At 42.1% G+C, this 19,995-nt stretch overlaps 1 protein-coding gene across 5 annotated transcripts in view; it reads left to right on the top strand.

Moving 5' to 3' along the window:
- OTUD7A (OTU deubiquitinase 7A) overlaps positions 1-19,995 on the top strand; it is a 110,235-nt gene that overhangs the window by 69,628 nt on the left and 20,612 nt on the right. For all 5 annotated transcript variants that reach the window (XM_083412750.1, XM_083412749.1, XM_083412752.1 and 2 more), the window contains 5 exons: positions 2,540-2,725; positions 5,214-5,432; positions 9,084-9,185; positions 11,596-11,723; positions 12,593-12,705. In XM_083412750.1, coding sequence (XP_083268876.1) covers positions 2,540-2,725; positions 5,214-5,432; positions 9,084-9,185; positions 11,596-11,723; positions 12,593-12,705 — 748 coding nt within the window. The remainder of the gene's footprint in view (positions 1-2,539; positions 2,726-5,213; positions 5,433-9,083; positions 9,186-11,595; positions 11,724-12,592; positions 12,706-19,995) is intronic.

Here is a 19,995-nt window from a genome sequence, read left to right as displayed (position 1 = left end):
CTATGTGACTGCTGATACACAGCAAAAACAAACTCTTGAATGTTTCAACAGGAAATGTGGTAGGAAGTGGGGTAACACACTAATAGATGTATAAAAATGAGCATGAAAAACGTCAAATGTTTTCTGTCTTCTACCTCCATGATAACAGAATCACAAATATGGGAGTGGTTAAGTCATAACCCCCAATGCCACACAGAGAGTTCTGACTGCTAGGAATAAAAAGGTCCCCCTCCTTCATTATAGTTAGTCTGAGAATTCTTCTTCCTTATTCCAGGAGAAAAAGTGTGATGGTGAGTTTTTCATCTTCTAAAATGCTGCCATGGAGACAAAGAGGGTTTCCCCCACCTTTGCGATCAGATATAAACAGTTTCCTTCAGGGAATTTATGTCTATGCTTGTTTTTAGCTGCTATGCTTGTTTTTAGCTATGTCACAGAAATCCAAAATTAGATTATTTTGCAGCACAAAAGAACATGAATGTGCAAGGCGTTAATGATCATGGCTCATCAGAAACTGCCACAATACTCATGGGTGATTGTTCAAGTTAACAACCCGGCCACGTAGTGTTAAAAATTATATGTACAAAATATACATCCAGTGAAACCATATTTAGTACAGATCCCATTGAAGTGAGGCAGTCTTGTACAATACTGAGAACTGCACATCCTCTGCAAAATAGCAAACTCCACCTAATAAAAGGAGCATCCTGTTGTCTGCTGGAATGTTGTTTGAAGGGCCCTCCAAATTAGTTTCCATGAAAGTCCATTGTTGTTCTTTGAACCAGTTTGTCAAGGTAGATATTAAGATAGCATTTATTTGTTTTTAAAGAAATGATCTGCAACGATAAAGAGAATTTAATGAAGTTTTGGTTGCTCTTTCCTTATTGCATGTATTAATAACCACCATCTTTTTTAAACACATCCCCTGCTGCAGCTTCAGTTATCTTCTTTGTGCTTATTTGCAACTAAGTCTGGCCAACAGTTAGACCACAGCGCCATCCGCGAATCCCCATGATGGGTCCCATCTCCTGCCAGCCTAGCAGTTTGAAAGCACGCAGTGCAAGTAGATAAATAGGTTCCGCTCTGGTGGGAAGGTAGACGTCATTTCCATGCGCTGCTCTGGTTTGCTGGTCATGCTGGCCACATGACCCAGAAGCTGTACGCAGGCTCCCTTGGCCAGTAAAGCAAGATGAGCGCTGCAACCCCAGAGTCGTTCACGACTGGAGCTAACGGTCAGGGGTCTCTTTACCTTTTATGTCCAACAATTAATTTAACTGACAGATAATTTGCTAGTACTGCACTAAGTATTTATTGTAAATATTACTCATTGTACCTCTTGTAAATATTTTCTCCTTAGGGCATTCACTATGTAGCAGAGATTCTTATCAAAATGTGTTCTAGGACTTCTAGGTGAATGATGGGCAACCTTCTCAGAAAAAAACATATCACCCATTGCTACCATTTCCCTCCTGTGGTGTGCAACTATAGAAAAGTGTTGAGTCTTTTCTGGGTCACATTATCAGCTTAACCAGAGCAATAGCAAGGCCCATCATACTCATCTGGGGCTGTTGCAAATTATGTGTTCACCTTAGAAATTGCCCTAGAATCCTCTTATAAGACACCAGGGAGTGATCTTGACAAGATGATGGGCAAGGGGTTCTCGGAAGGTAAAATGTTTGAAAACCATGGGCGTACAACATAAGCATGGCACTTTGCTCTTTGACATATTAAAACACTATTATTATTAAAACATAACATTATTTTCATGGCTACAGAAGTAACCAGAAATAACTTGAAAAATCATAGCTACCCGAAAAGCTGAAATATGCTTAATGGTGTGCAAAACATGCTCATCATAATTTGGAATGTACTGAGTCTTCTAAGTATTTTTTAGAGAAGTCTTATAAAAAGCTTAGACTTCTGACAAGAATTCTCCAAAGCCTGAGAAGATGCAGCCAAATCCAGAACCACAAAGCTGGTAATGGTAGAGATGCTATATTTCGTCAGCTTTCCTTCTCTCTCTCCCCTACCGCTCCTTCCCAAATGTATCATTTTAAAACATTTAGGAGAGATAAAGTCCTTGGATTTCTCTCATACTCTTCTTTCTTTAAATAACCTGTTACTGGTGTCACCAAAGCTCAGTTCCTGCACCTCTTAGGTGGTCTCCATTGCCATTATGAGAGAACAAGGGAGGTGCTCATTGTGAGTTCCAACCCCTCTTTTTCAAGAAAAACAGCACTGGTAACAGCTGTGTTAATTCTGGTCTCACTAAATTTAGATTTTCTGGAGATGACATCTTTAAAGGCAGGGCTCTCATATTCACTTGTTACTCCAATTCAAAAGAGAGGTTTTCAGTAGGATGATAAAAGATGAAGCTCCACAAGCAGACACTGTCTTTGGTGTGCAGGCAGAACATGGCACCTTTTTACTCCAGATTAATTAATACAGAACAGTTGCCACTGCTTTGATACTTGCAGACACCAGTCACTCTTCCATGCATGTTGAAGTTGTTAACAATGCTCTTATGATGTCTCATTCTTAGGCAAAAATTGGGATTTGACTGCCGCCCTGAGTGACTATGAGCAGCTTAGGCAGGTTCATACAGCTAATCTGCCACAAGCGTTCAATGAAGGGAAGTATCCTAAGCCGCAGCAGGAAACGGATCCTTCCCAACAGGTGAACAAGAGTGAACGACCATCACTTCAAAGACAGGATGACATTGCTCAAGGTAAAGGGCTTCTAGCTCAGACTTGGATTGGCTAGCTGCTGTTGTAGGTTTTCTGTTACCTAACACAGGTAAAAGGTTTACTACTGAGATGCCAAAAAATAAAATAGGCAGGCCCACTCCAAAACTATCCTGCCCTTGATATACCTTCATAGATTCAGCGTTTGCAACATACAAGTTTGTCAAACCTATGGATGTTAGGTTTTCATGTTGTTGGACACATGTTGTAAGTTAGGACTCTCTTTTTCTCCATTACCAAAGAGTTTCAGATTTCTGCCAAAGAGAGGGTGGGCATAAAAACTCAGAACAAACTATTATGTAAGCTAGCGATTACGAAAGACATTTACTAGCTTCTGATGCCATTTACTGGGGTATTAATAGGAACAACTTTTATTTATATGAGCCTAATTGGCTTATATAAGTAGAATCCTGACTTTTTTTCTATCAACAAAAAAGCAGCAGTAGTGGTCTTTAACAATAGTACTAGTAATAATTATTTATATAGTTATATTATTAAATACCTGTTGGTGTTCAGGGTATTTTATAAAAAATAGTGAAATTCAACTCGGCTGGTATGTGTAAAATCTACTCAAAGCCAAAAATTTTTAATTGGGGAAGAAAAGAAAGAGGGATTCTTTAGAAGCTGAAGTGAAGAATTCACATGCTTTTGTAAAGATAAAAAATTTAGAAGTGGAAACCAAGTGTCACAGTGAGAAGCCCACCATAGCAAAGGGTTAATTAACTACCTTAATATACAGTGGTACCACGGGTTAAGTACTTAATTCGTTCCAGAGGTCCATTCTTAACCTGAAACTGTTCTTAACCCGAAGCACCACTTTAGCTAATGGGGCCTCCCTCCGCTGCCGCGCCGCCAGAGCACGATTTCTGTTCTCATCCTAAGCAAAGTTCTTAACCTGAAGCACTATTTCTGGGTTAGCGGAGTGTGTAACCTGAAGCGTCTGTAACCCGAGGTACCACTGTACACTGCTAGGATTCTCAAACAGCAGGCAAGGTCTGAGTGAACATGGGAGCTTTAGAGCAGGGATGGGGGACCTTTGACTTTCCAGATGTTGGACTCTGACTCCCATCATCCTATATTCCTGGCTCTGCTCATATTGGGAGATGGAGCCCGACAACAGCTGGAGGGGGTGCAGCTATGGAGTCAGAGGCAACTGAGAATTCCTAGACCGACAGGCAACTTTGCACTAAAAAAAATGGCACTAGACGGTGTTTATGCCATGGGCTTTCAGATCCTTGTGAATAAAAATCAGTTGAGCAGGCTCAGAGCTTTTCACTAGAAAAGGTCACACAACACTTGCTGTGGATAAGATGCGATGTACAGTATTTTCTGATAGTCATGTATGTGCCAATGTCATCCGAGTCCACAGCATCAGGCAAAAAAACAGAACCTGCCTTCAAATTTGAGCACGATTGTTACTTCTACTCAACTATTTGCAGATTAAAGCCAGCTTTGGTCTATTTGATGTTGTGCTGGGGTGCCAGAGAGTGACTTTGTGATGAATTTTATTTGATCTGTTAGGAAAGTTGAAAGTGAATTACTGAATAATTATTTAATATATTTCATGATCAGCTATTTCTTCCAGAAAATCATGATAATTCTGAAGCCAGATTTTGCAGAAGCAGACTTCTTTCACTATCTTATATAAAAACAGGATCCTAACTAACTAGTGACATTTCAAGATAGGGATTAAGGGAGCAGCTTCTCAGGATTTCCAGTTTGGCTTACTGGGAGGTGGGGGACTACAGTACTTGTCTACTGATTTTCCACTGCAATTTATTCCAGACTGGAGCTGTGACAGATGAAATATACTCTCAGGGAACATAAAGAAAGTGATGATTCATCATAAACTTGGGACCAGGTTACAGGAGAGACTGCACTCTCCTGTTCAGACCTGCTTGGTTGCCGATGTAATCTGAGGAGGTCTTCTTAGTGTTGTTGCAAGCCTTTGAAATTTGTATTGTGGCCACCAAGAGCATGGTCTTTAAACCTGCATTGTAGAATGCTCTACCCCTTGAAATAAGGCATTCACCGATATTCCAGTTTCTTTCCATTTCACACAAACCTATAGCTGTTGATGATGTATTTTGTGATATCTTACTGGTCACTATGAAGTTTTAGCTGTATTTTATGCTGTTTTATTTTTGTTGTAGGCATTGTATACATGCCTACATGTTAGAGTATACATTGTACACTCTAACATTGTATAGTCCTTTTAATAAAACAGTCCTTTTAATAAACCTACAATCAAAGGTCACGGGGTTCTATTTCATCTTGCCTTGAGAGCAAGAATGTAGCACAGATGAGAGAAGAGATCATTGTCTCCCTCAGGGTAAAAGTACTTTGGGAGTACAATCTTAAAGGCACTTGCTAGGGAGTAAGCCCCATCAAGCTCATTTACTTCTGAGTAAAAACATTTAGAATTGCTTTGGTTGTCTCATCCCCCCCCCCCTTTCTTTTGTTCCTGCACAGAAAAGAGGCTGTCTAGAGGAATTTCTCATGCCAGCTCAGCCATAGTCTCCCTTGCGCGGTCCCATGTGGCCAGTGAATGCAACAATGAACATTTCCCTTTGGAGATGCCCATCTACACATTCCAGCTCCCTGACCTCAGTGTTTACAGTGAAGACTTTAGAAGCTTCATTGAGCGGGACTTGATTGAGCAAGCAACCATGGCCGCTCTGGAACAAGCTGGTGAGTAAACACTTAAGACAAGAGAGTCTGGCTTGTTTGACCTTCTTGTTGGTGTACCACTCTTTTAAGCCCATATTATTGTTGGAGCTGAATGCTTACATCTTAGATACATATGCAATACTGTAGAGTTGGTGAAAGTAGAAAACAAAGACAACTAAAATGTGAATGGGCTAGATCACCTTTGCTACATGTAAAGGGTATAGAGATTGATTTTTTTTTATTTTGACAAGAGAGTAATACAGACAAGGAATGTGAGATGTGAATGTATGAAGACAGTGGGGAGATAGAGTTTCTTTCTCTTCCTGGCCCCCTCTCTCATAATTTAAAAGTTGCCCAGTGAATCAGATTGACAGTTAGGACAGACAAGGGGAGGTGTTTCTTCACACAATGATTAGCACATTCCTAACGTTCTGTGGCGAGTGGCACTGTGGTCTAAACCACTGAGCCTAGGGCTTGCCGGTCAGAAGGTCGGCGGTTCGAATCCTGGTGATGGGGTGAGCTCCTGTTGTTTGGTCCCAGCTCCTGCCCACCTAGCAGTTTGAAGCAGTTCCAGCGGGAAGGTAAATGGCATTTCTGTCCACTGCTCTGGTTCTCCAGAAGCGGCTTAGTCATGCTGGCCACATGACCCAGAACCTGTCTGTGGACAAATGCCGGCTCCCTCAGCCTATAGAGCAAGATGAGTGTTGCAACCACAGAGTAGTCTGCGACTGGACCTAACGGTCAGGGGTATCTTTACCTTTAACATTCTGTGGATTGGCAGGAAAGGATCAGTGTTGCTTGATTTCCCCCTTCCCTCCCCTGTCAGAATATTAAGATGTCACTCAGGAACACAACACAAAGTCTGCCTTGCAAACCACAGTCTGTGTAATGGCAGTTGATGCGTGCCAACTATATATGCTGCATTTAGGTTGCGTGGCATCTTGGGAATTATTTGTAAGCTGATTTTGAGTGCTGTGTGGCTACATATAGAATTTCTTAATAATATTGTATGTGTTGTAACCCAACAATTCAGATGGCTTAAAAAAGATTAAACAAATGTGTTTTATATGACAGCAGAAATAAGAAATCTCTGAAATAACTGCAGTAGCATGCAGATTGGCTAGTTCAGTCAGGGCCATCACAAATTGCCTCAATTCAGAATGACTAATGATACATATATTGTTCAGTTGTTGTTAGCCATGATAACTGTGAATAGAAACTTCATTTTCAGTGGAACAGCGTACCTTGGAGTACTGGATGGGCCACTCCAGTGGGTGGCCATTGCCTTCACACCCTATTTGTCCCCAAAGCACCCCTCCCAACCAATTGAAAATTGCCAGTGGTCTTGACAGACCGCTTAAGGATTTTTCTGCCTGTTGTAGCCATTGCAGTGGGCTGTGCTTGATGCTGTATGGTTTTTAATTGTATTTCTATTGCTTCTTTTGTTTCTTACATTGCATTTTAGGGTAATGCAATTTGCAATCTATAGAATTCAAGCTGCAATACAATGCAATTTAAGGAATTAAAAACAATAGAAATACAATGTAAAAATCGATGTGAATATATTATGTGGACATGCAGTGGATGACCTGAATGAAGATTGTGAACCACTGCTGGCCCACATACCACCTTTTGGGAATGCCTGCTTTAGAGCTTCTGTGGTGACTATTGGAGTAAGAAAATTCTTATGCTCCTGCAACCTCACTGTAGAAGAATATCTAAATAATTTAATTAGACAGAATAATAGATTAAAAGGCTTTTATATAATCTATATATATCTATGTTGTTCTGCTGTCTCAGCAAAGTCTCAACATGCCATAGCAGCAGGCATTGGCAACACCTCTGCACTCTCCATCCCCGGAACAATTCTTGAATACATAGGGACTGTTTATTGAAAGTCCAGGCCAGGGCAGCTTTCAACAGATGAAGATGATGGAGACAGGATGGATTCCTGCACAGCAGATGAGTTCCTCAATTCCCATCATTATTATCTGGATAGATTCCAGTCAGCTTTGAATAATGTCAATGGTATATGTTGGTCTTTGCTTAGAAGATGACCTACAATTGTGAAGATGACCTCCTTCATAATTTAGGGTTTATATGTAAAGTGCTAACTTACTGAACTGATGGCATTTTAACTCCCATTATGAATATGAAACAATGTGCCATGTAAACCACAGCCTGCACAGAGATTCTTGATGTTTCTGCCTATGTATTTTGCATGGCATAATGGGATATGTAGTTTGCATGAACGACACAACTCTGAATGTTATTGTGCATATGTAGGACCATCAAGGCCACTCTCTACTGTTCTGAAGAGTCATCTGGGGCAAGTGGGGGGTGTAAAGGATTCAACCTGAATCCAAACCCAGGTCAGCATTTTTCCTGTTGAATTCAGATGTTATTCTGAACCCTAGGGCCAAACTCACTCTCAGGGGTAGTAAGCTGCCTCCACTCCTGTTTCTGTCCAGTCAGCCTGAGCCAAGAGATAATTAGGTTGTACACTGGACATCCCCAAGATTCCAAGGAGAAAGAGCTTCGTTGAGTATTTGTTGTCATCAGTGCCGGATTTATGTATAAGCTAAACAAGCTATAGCTTAGGGCCCCACTCTCTTGGGAACCCAAAAAAAAAAAAAAAAAATTAAAGGGGAAAAAGCTGGAAGTACATTTCCAATTGTATTTCATTTCAACAATTACTTTGATAAAATACACATCTTGCTATGTGCAAATGGCTTTAGATACCTATTAGGTCAATAAATTACCATATACTATAGCATATATTAAACACAAAAAACAGTGACAATTTGTTGTTGACAAAGGACAGCTGGACATATAAAGGGCCCCATTATATGTCCAGCTGTTGTCATGTTTATGCTTTTAAAATTGGGAAGATTTGCTATAATGTAAGCACCACCATTTACTTTGAAACCATTTTTGGTAAGTCAAAGAAGGAATCGACATTGCTGGTATGACCTCTTTGGAAAACTATTTCTTAACACAAGAGAATTGTGCTTTATATTGACTCCAGGCAGCCCACCTTGGATCTGTTTTCTTAGCTATTACCTTATTCACTATAAAACTCATATCAAGAAATGTATAGATTTTATATGGATTGTATACGTCTCCTTTATGCAGCACCCTTGATTTTTCTTACCACACCTACATTATTGTCAAAATCTTCTGCATGGTGCAGGTGATAGTCTGTTATTTCACCATGCCTGCAAGAAAGGAGTTGAGGATATGTTACTTCCAGTTTTATCACTCCCAAAGGCAGCCCAGCCCACTTTAAATTATGCTTCCCTTGTGCACTCTTGATTTAGATTTCATAAGAATGGTTAGGCATGTGAAGTGTGTGCCAGCTGCTGCTTGTTGAAGACATGTGGCGATTACCAAGTGTTTTTAATAACCCAACCTATTAATATAGCTACAATTTATATGCTTTTTTGGATATAGGGAAAATAGACTTCCAGTAGGATCTGAAATTCCCCTGGGTTTAAGTATAGCCACACATTTTCATGTTATAGGTTGCTTTAGCCTAATTTCAGTTTATTATGACCACAACCATTGATTTCAGTTGAAAAGATTAAGCTATTTGTTTTTAATATCAACAGGACTCCAAAGTGCTTAATGTTGGCAGTGTCCTTACATTTTAAATTAATTTTCATTTTTCAGGTCGTCTTAACTGGTGGTCCACAGTGTGTACAAGCTGTAAACGCCTTCTCCCACTGGCAACCACAGGGGATGGCAACTGCCTCTTGCATGCGGCTTCCCTAGGTAGGTCTTCTGGTAAATGATGCCTTCTGAAAGAATAGGACAACTCTCTGTCTTGCTTACAATGCTTAGATTCAATCTTTCTCCTTCAGAAGGATTGAAAGAACCTCACTTGAACAAGACGTGGACCCCACGGTGTACAAACACAATGTTGGGGGAATCTCCTCTTATCCATGTTAGCAAATGATACCACGATTATAGTGACTATTTGGACTGGGTTCTGTGAGATCTGAGTACTCATCTCTGGCGGTCCATAGGCTTGCTGAAAGCAACACCGGACCTCTCAGCTTCAGTTTTCTGTTTCACAGAGCAGTTGTAAGGATCAGTGAGAGAAGGACACATTAGTTTTCTTTAAATTTCAAGATAGAACTGGGCTACTTTGAAATAAAAAGGTGTTCTTCTACACACACGTACACACACGAGTTACATTGGATATGTCACTGGTCAGTACAATTTTATGGCTGAGAAATGCTACACCACTTTGCTGGCACTGATGAAGGTACAGTAGCAAATTAATTTTTTAACCTGTGGGGCCAGCATTTGATATTCATAAAGTAGTTACCTGATGCGGACAAATATTCCATTTATTCTAATAAGATTGTGTCAAGAACAGAATTGCAGGCAGAGGCCTGAATCTTCTAAAATATTTATCATAGAATTTCAAAGTTGGAAGGGACACCAGTGGTCATCTAGTCCATCCTCTTGGACTAGAATTAAAGCTAAAGAATCCCTGACAGATGACCATCCAACCCTCACTGAAACACCTCCAACAAAGGAGAGTGGAGTCTGTTCCACTCTTAAACAGGTGCTAAAGTCAGTAAGTTCTTCCAAATGTTTAGTAGGAATCACATTTCTTGTCCGTTCTTAAACCAAAACAGTTCTTAAACCGAGGTGCACTTTCCCTAATGAGGCCTCCCAACCGCCAGTGACCTTCCACCATTCGGATTCCGTTCTTAGACCGAGGTGGACACCAGGACACTATTTCCAGTTTTGCATAAACCAAATCATTCATAAACAGGAATGTTATTAAACTGAGGTGCCACTGTAATTTGAATCCATTAGTTAGGGTCCTATCCTCTGGAGCAGAAGAAAACAAGCTTGCTCTGTCTTCCATGTGTCAGCCCTTCAAATATTTGAAGATGGCTGTCACATCACCTCTCAGTCTTTTCTTCTCCAGGCTGCTCCTAAGGCATGGTTTCCAGACCCTCTATCATCTTGCTCACACTCTTCTGCACCTGTTTCTGCTTGTCAGTATCCACCTTATATTCAACTTATAATTCAAATGGACTTCATATCTGTTTTGTCTCATTGTTTGTTTTGCTATTAGTGTAAAATGTAGCCCTATGATCATTAACAACAGAAAAAAAGGAAAAGCGTCAATATAAAAAAAGAAAGTAGATTTCAAGTTGCAGAAGAAACATGTTTGTCACACCAACTGCATTCTTAATGAAGATGCTGTTTGTCATGTCCTCTCCCCCAGCCCCCAGTGCCTCTGGAAACTTCTACTGCTGGTAACACGGAGGGAGCTCCCAGCACATACCCCTGCATCACAACATGTAGGATGACCCCACAGTACCTCAAAGACTGCCCCACCGCCAGGCCTGAGGCAACCTTACAGGCAGTTCAGTCCCCCTTATGCTCCTTCCATCCATTGTTTTGGAGCACACAACATGCACAGAGGAGGAAGAGGAAGGCACATAGCATGGAGCCCTGAGCAAGAGACCTGCAGAGAGTACCCACAGCCCCCCCGAGACAAGCATTCAAGACTTTAACCCAAGCTGCCATGGTGAAGGGCCAGGACACACAACAATGTCAGACACAAATTGACCCCGGCTTAAAGAAGGACATTCTTTGGTAAAGCAGCAATCAGAATATTATTTATATTTGAATTAAAATAATTTCAGTGCATTAAACACAAATAATTTGCTGATTTTTAAGCTTGCAAGCCTATGGCTGGTAGTATTTTTAGGATTCAAATATAGCAAATTCAAGTTCTTTTATAATGAACTTGGATTCCAGGGGATATTCATCCCTCTCTTGTGCAAGACAGCCAGCCCTTAGGTTTTTGGGTCATTATTTCTGAAACAGTCAAAAGAGCCCCCCAGTGATCATTAGTCATTCAAGGCCCACCAATAGTACTCCAAATTTCTGAGGCTAAAATCAAGAACATTTGTTTCCTTCCGGCAAAGTTGTGCATCAGTCAACTCAACTCTTCCATTGTTTCTAAAGAACATTTCCTAAAACTTGCTTTGAATTCAGTATTGCCCTATATTAACTTATTTAATGTTTGCACCTATTATTTGAAATGCTTAAACATAATCAAAGGGAATTAAACTCCAGTTAGGAGAACCATGCAAATGATTACACCTGAATGTTTTCATGCTTGCTCCTGTCACCTCTTTTTTGCATTTAGGAATGTGGGGGTTTCATGACCGGGACCTTGTATTACGGAAAGCACTTTACACAATGATGCGAAGTGGTGCTGAAAGGGAAGCCTTGAAGAGAAGATGGCGGTGGCAGCAGACACAGCAGAACAAAGAGGTTTGTACAATATGAAGAATTTATCAATCTTAATTTTGAAGCCATACTCACTATGGCTTCCTCATAGAGTCCCTCATTAGTGCCAGGCCACATGCCTGATGCTTGTGACAGAATGATGAAGAAGAAGGACTTTGAGCATGGACAGAGTGCTTTCCCCACCCACTGGATATCTTCAGTTAGTCCTCATAATCCATGGAGGGGGGAAATGATTTGGAGGACAGCCTATTACCTTGCATCTTTTACTTAACATTGAGACACTTAATTTATACCACTCAACTTTCAGTGTCAGAAATGTTCCCTCTCTGTTCTGTTCTAAATTGTTTTGTATGATGTCATTGTGCTGTTTAAACAAACATTTTGGGAGGAACATTTTGTTAAACACTTGGTGCAAATAGGCATTTTTGCACAGCAAAGTCTGGTTTGACAACCATTGGAAGTCCGAGACACTGACAACACAATTCTATGCATGTTTCCTAGGATATCAGTATCACTATAGGACTTACTCCCCGTAGTGGAGCATAGGATAGCAGCTTCCACACATGCACACACAATTTAACCTTTTTTATTCCGCCCTCCTTCCAGAAGAATATTTGTAAGAGAAACCAAATAAGATTGTTTCTATGATAACTTAATTCAAAGTGGGATGGCTTACTTTGGTCATTAAAAGCAGCTGAATTAATGTATATTGGGGGGGGGGGAGGGATACTGCAAATGAGCCTTAGCAATAGTGCTCTCAGGTTCCAGAGAACTTGGGCATACGTGAGTTCGGAGATCTCTTAACTCAAGAAATAAACATACAAATCAAGGCACAATGTATAAGTTACAGTTGTCTCCTTGTTTCTTGAACTGCCTTCTCATCTCTCTCCTAGTCAGGGTTGGTTTACACAGAAGAAGAGTGGGAGCGGGAATGGAATGAACTGCTGAAACTGGCTTCGAGTGAGCCACGAACTCACTTCAGCAAAAATGGAGGCACTGGAGGCGGGTAAGTGGGGGGTCGCCCTGTTCCTTTTCTGATTTACTAACCTACCATAATATAATTTGTGATATAATAGATAGGAAAGGAAAGTTTTGTATCATCAAATCCTGCTTCCAGAAACGTATCTGGAGTAACAGGATGTGTTTCTATTGGTGGAAGTGATGTGTTGTAGTTGATAAATGTCCAGTAAACTGAATACACCTAAATATTGTCGCCGTTTCTGATAAGAGTTGAAGCACCTTGCCTAAGATGAAGTGTTAAGAAACAAGATGACTTAGGGATTCATAAAATTATGAATAGCATGAAGAAAATATCATAATTAAACTTGCATAATGTACAACAGAGGCCCTCTTCAAGCAGCTGCTTGCTCCAACTCCCAACAGGCAGCAAAACAAACACAGCACTAAATGGAGAATTTCCATGCTTCTTTGCCTGTCCCCACCTTTTTAAAAAGTTCCACAAGCCTGCTGACAGGCAGAAAAATGTGTGGCAGGCAATTCCTGCGCTTCTTCCACTATTCCAACACACATGTTTTTTAAAAGCCTCTTAAGAAACTGCCTGAGAAATGCTCCACGTGGCTGATAGGCAGCTAAATGGTGAATTCTGTGAATATTCACATCATTGTATTTCCATATGGGAAAATGCTTCACCTGTTGAATTTCTGCCGGCCATACAGCTGTCATAGAATCCTGTTTTCCCCTAATGCCAACCCTAACCCAAAGCATAGGTTGCCATGCTATACCCACTTACCAGGGATTTAGTCCCATTTAAAACAAATATACTTAGGAGAAGACATGCATACCACTGTACTATAGTCCCCACCTGCACTACACCCCCAAATAATCGTGGCAACTGTTGTGAAATATACTCAGAGTCGCAAAGTGATTTCATGCTCTTTATTCAGCTCATAGTGGTGAGGAGGAATGAATGAATGTCCCCTCAAAGTATCTGCTTTATATACATTATTTACACAATGGGCTGCACATGATTGGCTAATTCTGGAATTCTACTGTAAGCCAATCAGGTTGTGGATTCACTTCTATCTGGAGCATGATTGGGTGGTTCCTGCCAACTAATCATACTGATGCATTGTTCTAGGACCAATCAGACTGCTGCATTCTGAATCCTATTGTTCTAGGACCAATCAGACTGCTGCAATTTGGATCCTATTGTTCTAGGACCAATCAGACTGCTGCAGTTTGGATCCTATTCAACTCAGTACATAACATGTTGTTTGTGAAGAGTGCTGAGAGTTGGTAGGAGGCTTCTGTTCTCTTCGCAGAGCTCCAGTTGCCACAGTTCCTTGGGAAGAGGCACTGGCTGCTGAAGCACTCTGGAATATTCTTTGTGGGATGAGACAGTGAATTACTAATGAGGGTCTTTAGCCCCTGCAGAGACAGAGACATACCCAAACCTTTTCCCAAAGATTTTTTCATTTGTCCATTTTGGGGAAGAGGGATTCTTTAACACCCACCCGTACTTACTTTGTAGCAATATTTGCAGAAAATAACTTTTAGGGACAACCTGATCTCAGATGAACTCACCACAGGAAAGATGCATTCTATTTGCTAGGAGAAAAGGAAGGGGAAACTACCGAGATTTTGAAGACTGGGAAATACAATGGAAGCAGGAAAAGCACACTAAAGAGAAGGTGGAAAGAGCAGCTGTTTAAGACACCAGGGATTCCTATTTCCTGGTGTCCAAAAAAGTCACTCATCAGTGACAGGTGTGGCATCACTCATTTTAACCAATACTGACAGAAAGAAGCAGCTCAGCTGGCTCATTTCACATAAAATTCTAAGAAGGGTACCTCTAAATTATGCTTCATAACTTTCTTTCTTTGAGGCCTAGAGACATATTTTTTAAACATTATGAAAACTCAGAGTCTGAAGGCCCTGCAGGGGTGTCAGTGAAGGGCATGGTGCCCATGACCACAGTGTTGGTGACCACAGATGTAAATAATTTTAGTTCTCTCTCTGTGGGGTTGTGTGTGTTAAAAAATAATAATACTGTGCTGTTTTTGCATTTACTTAAATTTCTTTTTTTTTAAAGTGTCTTAATCTGCACTACTTTTGTATTCAGGTCCTTATTAGTAGTTCTTGCAACCTCATTCTGTCCTTCTCAGGCGGTTTATGCCTCATGTTTTTGCACAGCTCAGTGTACTCCAATTAGAGATGTGCTGAGATGTATTTGCCAAAATAAAAGAGCTCAGTCCTTGAAGACGTCACTTTTGACAGCTTTGCTTCTCTGGAAATCAAAACAAAAGTACCCATCCAACTAATAAATATTTTAGATGTCCAATACCACAGTTTTCAATGTGCAAATCAATCCTCCTTACGTGGAGCTGCCAGTCAACAGGGTGGGATGTTGGCTCCCCCCACCACCCACCCACTGCCAGAGCTTTCTAGATCTTGATCTGCAGGGAGTATCTCTTACACAAATGTGAAAGACAATGACTTTAGTAAATATAGCATGGAATTAAAAGACCATTCTAAAAGCAGCCCAGTGGCTTAGAGCAATTGGGGGGGGGGAGTGCTGACCACACATTATTCTCTCGGAATAAACCTCAACTGGTGAGAGTCTCATGGACTTACTTATCCACCTCCTTATGCAGGGGTCAGCAAACTTACTGCGCCTCAGGCCAGTGTCTCCAGCACCGATCGCGCGGCGGGTCAGAGGGCAGGGGAGTGCGTGCCCATACGTGTGCGCACACGCTATTTCCAGCGCACTTCTGGGTCGGAGGAGCACCGGAAATAGCATGTGCATGGGCCTCCTCTGACCCGGGTGTGCACCAGAAGTAGCTCTTGCACATGCGCAAATTACACATGCACACAAGCTATTTCTGGTGCTCCTCTGACCCGGAAGTGGGCAGCTGCACAGCGCAGCGCCAGTAAGAGCGGGCGGTGGGGGTCGCCGCCAGCCAGATAAACGAGTCCCTCAGGCCTTATCCGGCCCACAGGCCTTAGTTTGGGGACCCCTGCTCTTATGCTTCTTCCATATGGTGTGGAGAATGGAAATAGTGAACTGTTCTGTACCTTGTTCATTTGAGTTTAGGAACGTTCTGACCCTGGGGTGTATCCCTAGATTGAAAGGATTACAGGGCACCCAAGGAGAGCCCAAGGTCAAATAAAATTTGGTGCAGCCAATTCATGTGGTGGGCTCTGGGCTGGAGGAAGGTGCAAGGGAGCCTGAGATTATAATAGGGTTGAGATTTCTCCCCAGAGTTAACAGCTGATGAGGACTTGACAGTGGCAACCCAACTGGAAACCATTGTAATGTTTCTGGGTCCCACAGCAGGCACCAGTAATAAGGAGTAGCTTTATAAAAGAAGCTTTATTCAGAGGAGGCTCTAAGACCTTCTGGTAGAATTGAAACTCAAGACCTAAGGAGCTGCCCAGTTCATGTGATTCCAGGGGAAGTCCTCAAATTTCCAAGGCTTAACACTGACGGAGTGTCAACAAATTACGAGCTCTGCCATTTCACATATTTCTACTGAAAACCTAGAGAGAGCTGAGCAGCACTTCAAGTAAGGATTTTGTTTGAAATATCATTGATCAGCAAATTAGAATATTTCCTACTTTGTGCAAAATTCTCAAATTTGCATTTGGATGTAATTTTTTTCACTGGAGCTTTTTCTGTGACAGAATTGAACTTTAAGTTACAAATATGCTGTCCCTGGAAGATGGTAACCACGTGCATAATTTACTTTAAACCTCTTCTCTCCCAGTGGCAACACTCTGGTTTTGCTTAAAGCAGGGACAAATAAACTTTGTTAAACTCAATGACCACATAGGAAAGCATGTGCTATCTCTCTGTTTACTTATGGTGAGGCAAGATGGGGAAGCATCCTAGAACAATGTCCCTTTCCGTCTGTCAAGCCAGCTCCTTTCTTTCTAGAGACCAGGTAAAGTCTGTGGCCAGATTGGGATTTTGGTTTGGCACCACCCAGTGGTCAATAGGCAACATTGCAGGCTTGAATAACAACAACAACAATGAATTAAAACAGGAAGCTGTCATCTAAGCTCCTCTCTGCTTCTTCAGTTTTTAAAATTTGCATCACATACTGGTGTTCTCTTTTCAGTCTGGTTATTTCCTTGCTTCTTCTGCCTTTTGCTGAACTTCTCTGTGTGTTTAGCCTCATCAGCACTCCTTCTCCCACTCGGATGTTTTCCTGGTCATTTTTTGAGGCCTGTTCAGTTGTTGGTTTCTTTATCTGCAACCTCTTGAGTCTCTGTCTTGTCCTTTGCTTTGCTGACAGTGGTCATAGTAGATTCTGTATCCCCTTCTCCCCGCCCAGCTCCAGCCCCAGCCATTTGCTCAGTACAGCTAAGGTTTTTCAAACCACTACTCATCAGTCAGTTACCCAAGTTTTTCTGCTAACGATCAGTAAACAAAACAGCTTCTTTGCCTGCATTTAAATGGAAAGGCGCAGACGAAATCCACACTCTCCCACCAGCAGCAGCAAAATTACAGTGTGTAAAGGCAATAGACATTTTTACAGCTAGCTCTGCTTCCACTCAAGATTTGGCTGCAGCCCTCCCCAGCTCAGTTAAATGGCAGCACCCACCACTTACAGCTATGGCAGATCTTCCCAGTTTGCTACCTCTCCTGCCCACTCGCCAAGGGAGTTCTATGCAGAGCATCTCAGAGGCAGATCAGGTTTGAGCTGAGGCAGTTTCACCCCAATGCCTCGCAGGGCCGGAGCCGAGGCAGCTTGTTCCTCGCTTTCAGCACTGTGATGTTGGGCTGGTGATCCATCGTGATGTTGTAAAGCTAACATCCCCTAGCCCTGGTGACAAGTCTTTCTCACAACATCATTTCCATTCCTACAAGCCAAAGTACTCCTGTCAAGACTCAAGGTCCACCAGAGTTGGGGGGTTTTGGTCCTCCCAGCCCACTAAAACAGGCAGTGTGGAGGACTCGAAGAAAATCAACAGTCTTGCTCCTGTAATGCCCAACAGAATAAACCCTCTCTCAGCAATGTGGGCACGATCCTCCCACATTTGGCAGCAGACCATGGCAGCCCTATGGTTGCTGGACATTTTCTGCAGTGGTCTCCACCTGGAATTAACCTGAACTCCACACAATTCTTACTGTTTCCAGTCTCATCAGATCCCCACAAGAGGAATGTACTTCTGGATGCTTTAACAGCTGCCACCAGAGTCCACCTGAGCTGTCAGCTGCTGTTTATTCTGATGCGCCTCATCACTTGTCTACTTTTTCTAATAGTTTCTGCATTATACTTCTCTACCTTTCCTACCAGAGAGTCTCAGTGAATTTTTAAAGCATCCTTTCTGTTGAAATCCATCTCCATGCTATACTAGTCACCTCACTTTCTGGCTTGTTGCTTAAGAACTGAAAAGGGAAGAAGCTAAGACGACAGCTTCCTGTTTGAATTCTTTATTTTATTTTTTGCAATCTTGCTTTGTTGCCTGTTGACTGTTGGGCTTCGCCAAACCTAAATCCCAATCTGGCAGTAGCTTTGATAGGATCCAGAAATACCGTTCATGGTAAGTATAACAGGTTTTCTCTTTTAAATCTGACTGTTCCTTCAGAAAAGCCTTTTCAGTATCATACCAGCCACAACTAACGTGCACACCCACCGCCTATGATTCTCCTCTAAAATCTCACTTGCTGCTCATGTGTCAGTGCTTGACCTCTCCCTTTCACCTCTGCCTCTGCCTTGCTTGGCTAATAAAAGGGCAAAAGTAGGTATGATTTGAGAAATCAATGAACAGGATCTCTTACCTTTTCTGTAAGATCAGGGCTACTGTGGGACAGCATTGGTGCTGTGGCATGGGCCACGGGTTCTTCTTCCATTGTCCTCTGCAGCATATTTCTCAAAATTGCCACCCAAAGCTGCTGTTTGCCCAGTGGGGGGGGGGGACATAAGGGTACCTGCTTTCCAACAGTGTAAGTGCACTAATTCTATTTGCAGATCAAGGTTTTGATCTGAATTGCAGGGCTCCTCACACATTTTTTTCATAAACTTGCTCAACAATGGAAACGAAATTAGTCTACACTGGGTTGGGCTTTTCTCTATTAGCTACCCCTAAAGCTGTCCATGTGTGTGTTGCTTGGGCGGGGGGAATGGCCCCTACATATGGAATTGATTCTGCAGCCCCTTCCTTGCCGGGATCCAAGGTGAAAATCTGTGGCGTGGGGATAGAAATGGGAGTTCTCAGTCCTTGTCTCTTTTTAGGAAGAGAACATTCCAAGAACCCTTCTGAGCCCAGAACCTCCCAGTTATCTCACTGTGCTGTTGCCAAGGCCAATTTGCATGATGCCCTTTGAATTATAGATGAGCCAGTTTTCTTTGGTGCCAGAACAAACTTGAAGCATTCAAAGTTGTGTCAGCTTCAAAGCAAACTGTTTTAAAAAGAGGAAATAATGGGTTCTCAGCTAGACTGGGCTGCTGCTGGTTGCATCTTAGGTTATTTATTTATTTATTATTTTGCAAGCAAACATGTTCTCTCTTGAAAAGAAAAATACAAACATTGTTAACTTTCAGAGTTCTGAAGAATTAAATCAGGAAATATACAATGACACAAAACTGTCAGCAAAGTTTCCTGGTGGGAAGTTCCCATAGTGCCACTAGCAAGGTTTATTTACAGGTAGCATAAGGCATCTAATCCAGTCATTTCATTGCTAACCAGTTAGATGCCGGAGAAGGTGTGGTGATAACCCCCTGTTGTTTCCCACAGTATCTGGCAGTCAGAAATCCTGCATAAATACTGCATCTATGTTCCCTTGTTGGGTGGTGGTGTCTGACTGAACCATCACTGATCAAACACTACAGCTAGAACTTTCACATCACCTCAAACATAATGTTTCTCAGCAGAGTGAGTTCACACATTCAGTTGTCAGCTAGCAAGTGATGAATAACCAAGAGACGTACAGCCCCGTGTGAACCAGCCCTGCCTCTTAACACAGAAATGCCGTTCTTGGTGTGACTTGAGAGTGTCAGCAGTAAGTGTGTGGTAAGGCTTCGTGACTAAGCACATCCTAAAAGATATGAGGGACGTAGGTGGCACTGTGGGTTAAACCACAGAGCCTAGGGCTTGCCGATCAGAAGGTCGGCGGTTCGAATCCCTGCAACGGGGTGAGCTCCAGTTGCTCGGTCCCTGCTCCTGCCAACCTAGCAGTTCGAAAGCACGTCAAAGTGCAAGTAGATAAATAGGTACCGCTCTGGTGGGAAGGTAAACTGCATTTCCATGCTTCTCTGGTTCGCCAGAAGCAGCTTAGTCCTGCTGTACGCCGGCTCCCTCGGCCAATAAAGCGAGATGAGTGCCACAA

The sequence above is a fragment of the Podarcis tiliguerta genome (genome assembly GCF_965153285.1).
Source record: "Podarcis tiliguerta genome assembly, chromosome: 14".
Taxonomy (NCBI): domain Eukaryota; kingdom Metazoa; phylum Chordata; class Lepidosauria; order Squamata; family Lacertidae; genus Podarcis; species Podarcis tiliguerta.
This window is presented reverse-complemented; position numbering and strand designations above follow the sequence as displayed.